Here is a 2,000-nt window from a genome sequence, read left to right as displayed (position 1 = left end):
GATCCACCATCTTGTTTGTTCTCTTGACATTCTTTTTTGCCTGCAGCTCTGGTTCCACTGGGAATATTGGGAAGTGTTCAGTATACCTTCTCCAGCCTTCCGCTTGTAACTGGAGAATTCCTGGAGCTAGACCTCAATGTGAGTACCTGGGCTTTGGGGCAAGGTGAAGTAGTTCTCCTTCCCGAAGGCAGGGGTGTGGATGAGGGTCCTGTATGTCTAAGAAGTAATGTTTGAACAATAGCCAATTTTTTTTTAGATTAGATGAAGATCTTCTAGAAGCCATGCTAAGAAACATCCTAGCCAACACTTACTGAATGCTTTATGTAGCTTAGTTCAGTCTAGCCTTGCAGCATCCATATGAGGTAGACACTCTAATTGAACCCATTTCACAGATGAGAAAATGAAGGCACATAAATCACACAGCTAGTAACTGTGAACCTAGGATCTGGCCCAGACAATCTAGCTTCTAGCTACAAGAGCTGCTGCTCTGGATGTGGGCTTATTAGAGGAATGCTGGGACTAGTAGTATACTATTAAGCATTTAACAATGGGTTCTCTATGACTTAAAAAGAAAATTAAGCCCTGATTTGTAGTGTTTGCCAATTTCAATTATATAAATATTTCCACTGTGGCTAATTTCATGCTACCGATGGACTGTTAGGGAATGTGAATGTGTACATGACGTGGTATGAGCTGGCTCTAGCACGTCACTGAGCCTGATCTCTAATTGTACAAGGGCACACATATGTTCATACTTTCTCTAGGCTGCACAAACATGGATGCTTTGCTCTGTCAGATACAGAGATCCAAATACACACACCTGTACACAGTCACACATGTGAATAGATACATATGTGAGCTCTGGTAGCTAACCTTGTGGTTACAAGTCAGGCTGCTAACCTTGAGGTCAGCAGTTTGAAACTACCAGTTTTTCCATGGGAGACAGATGAGGAGATGAGGCATTTTGGTCCTGTAAAGATTTAGAGCCTTGGAAACCCTATACAGAGTTATTGTGAGCCGGAACTGACTTCACAGCACACCAGGACCATCACCAGGCCTAGTATATTCATCAACTTCTTTATTCAAGAGATAAGGGTACCTGCTGTGTACAGGGGGACAGAGGTACAGTAGTGAAAAACACAGGTAAGGCCTTCCTCTGAGAGAACTTAAAATACACTGGAGGACACATTATCAAAGAATCACTCAAGCAAATATAAAATGATAGATCATAAGTGTTGTGAAAGAGGCTATCAGAGCCTAAAGCAGGGGGATATTATCTCTGCAGGAAGATCAGGAGAACTTCCTGGAGGAGGTGACACTTGATCTGAGATAGTCTACATGAGTGAGACTGAACAAGAGAAGAGTGTGAGGGAGGGAACAGCATGTGCAAAGGCCCATGGTGGGGCCGGTGAGGTAGTATGAGCAACTGACTAAGGGTGGAGGGACAGAGGTTAGAGAGGTCCCTCTGAGGCAGATCACAAAGCAGCTTGTAGGCCCTGGAGAGGAGTCTTGTCTTTAAAGAGATATAAGCTCAGTAGGATAAGCACTAGACTGCTAACCACAAGGTTGGCTGTTCAAACCCACCAGCTGCTCCTCAGAAACCCTATACAGAGTTGCGATGAGTCAGAACCAACTCAACAGCACTTAAACACAGCAACAACAACAAACCAATGTGTATTGTGCAGACATATAAATGTACTAATGTGTTATGACATTAGTACATTTATATGTCTCTTTGATAGCCCATTTGAGTAAAGTTTTACTAAAGGTAATACAGAAATGGCTACAATCATACATTGACAGAGAACTTCCAGAAGTTCAAGCTGGATTCAGAACAGGCCGTGGAACAAGGGATATCATTGCTGATGTCTGATAGATCTTGGCTAAAAGCAGAGAATATCAGGGAGATGTTTACCTGTGCTTTATTGACTACGCAAAGGCTTTCAATTGTGTGGATCATGACAAGCTATGGACAACATTGTGAAGTATGAGTATTCTGG

The 2,000-nt window shown here is 42.8% G+C and overlaps 1 protein-coding gene across 1 annotated transcript in view; it reads left to right on the top strand.

The window, feature by feature from the left end:
• Nucleotides 1-2,000, top strand: part of BPIFB4 (BPI fold containing family B, member 4) — a 33,758-nt gene that overhangs the window by 12,428 nt on the left and 19,330 nt on the right. The window contains exon 8 of the mRNA XM_006860686.1: nucleotides 47-138. Coding sequence (XP_006860748.1) covers nucleotides 47-138 — 92 coding nt within the window. The remainder of the gene's footprint in view (nucleotides 1-46; nucleotides 139-2,000) is intronic.

Source organism: Chrysochloris asiatica, unplaced genomic scaffold (assembly GCF_000296735.1).
Source record: "Chrysochloris asiatica unplaced genomic scaffold, ChrAsi1.0 scaffold00039, whole genome shotgun sequence".
NCBI lineage: Eukaryota > Metazoa > Chordata > Mammalia > Afrosoricida > Chrysochloridae > Chrysochloris > Chrysochloris asiatica.
The sequence above is the reverse complement of the archived record's forward strand: the minus strand, read 5'-3'. Positions and strand labels throughout refer to the sequence as shown.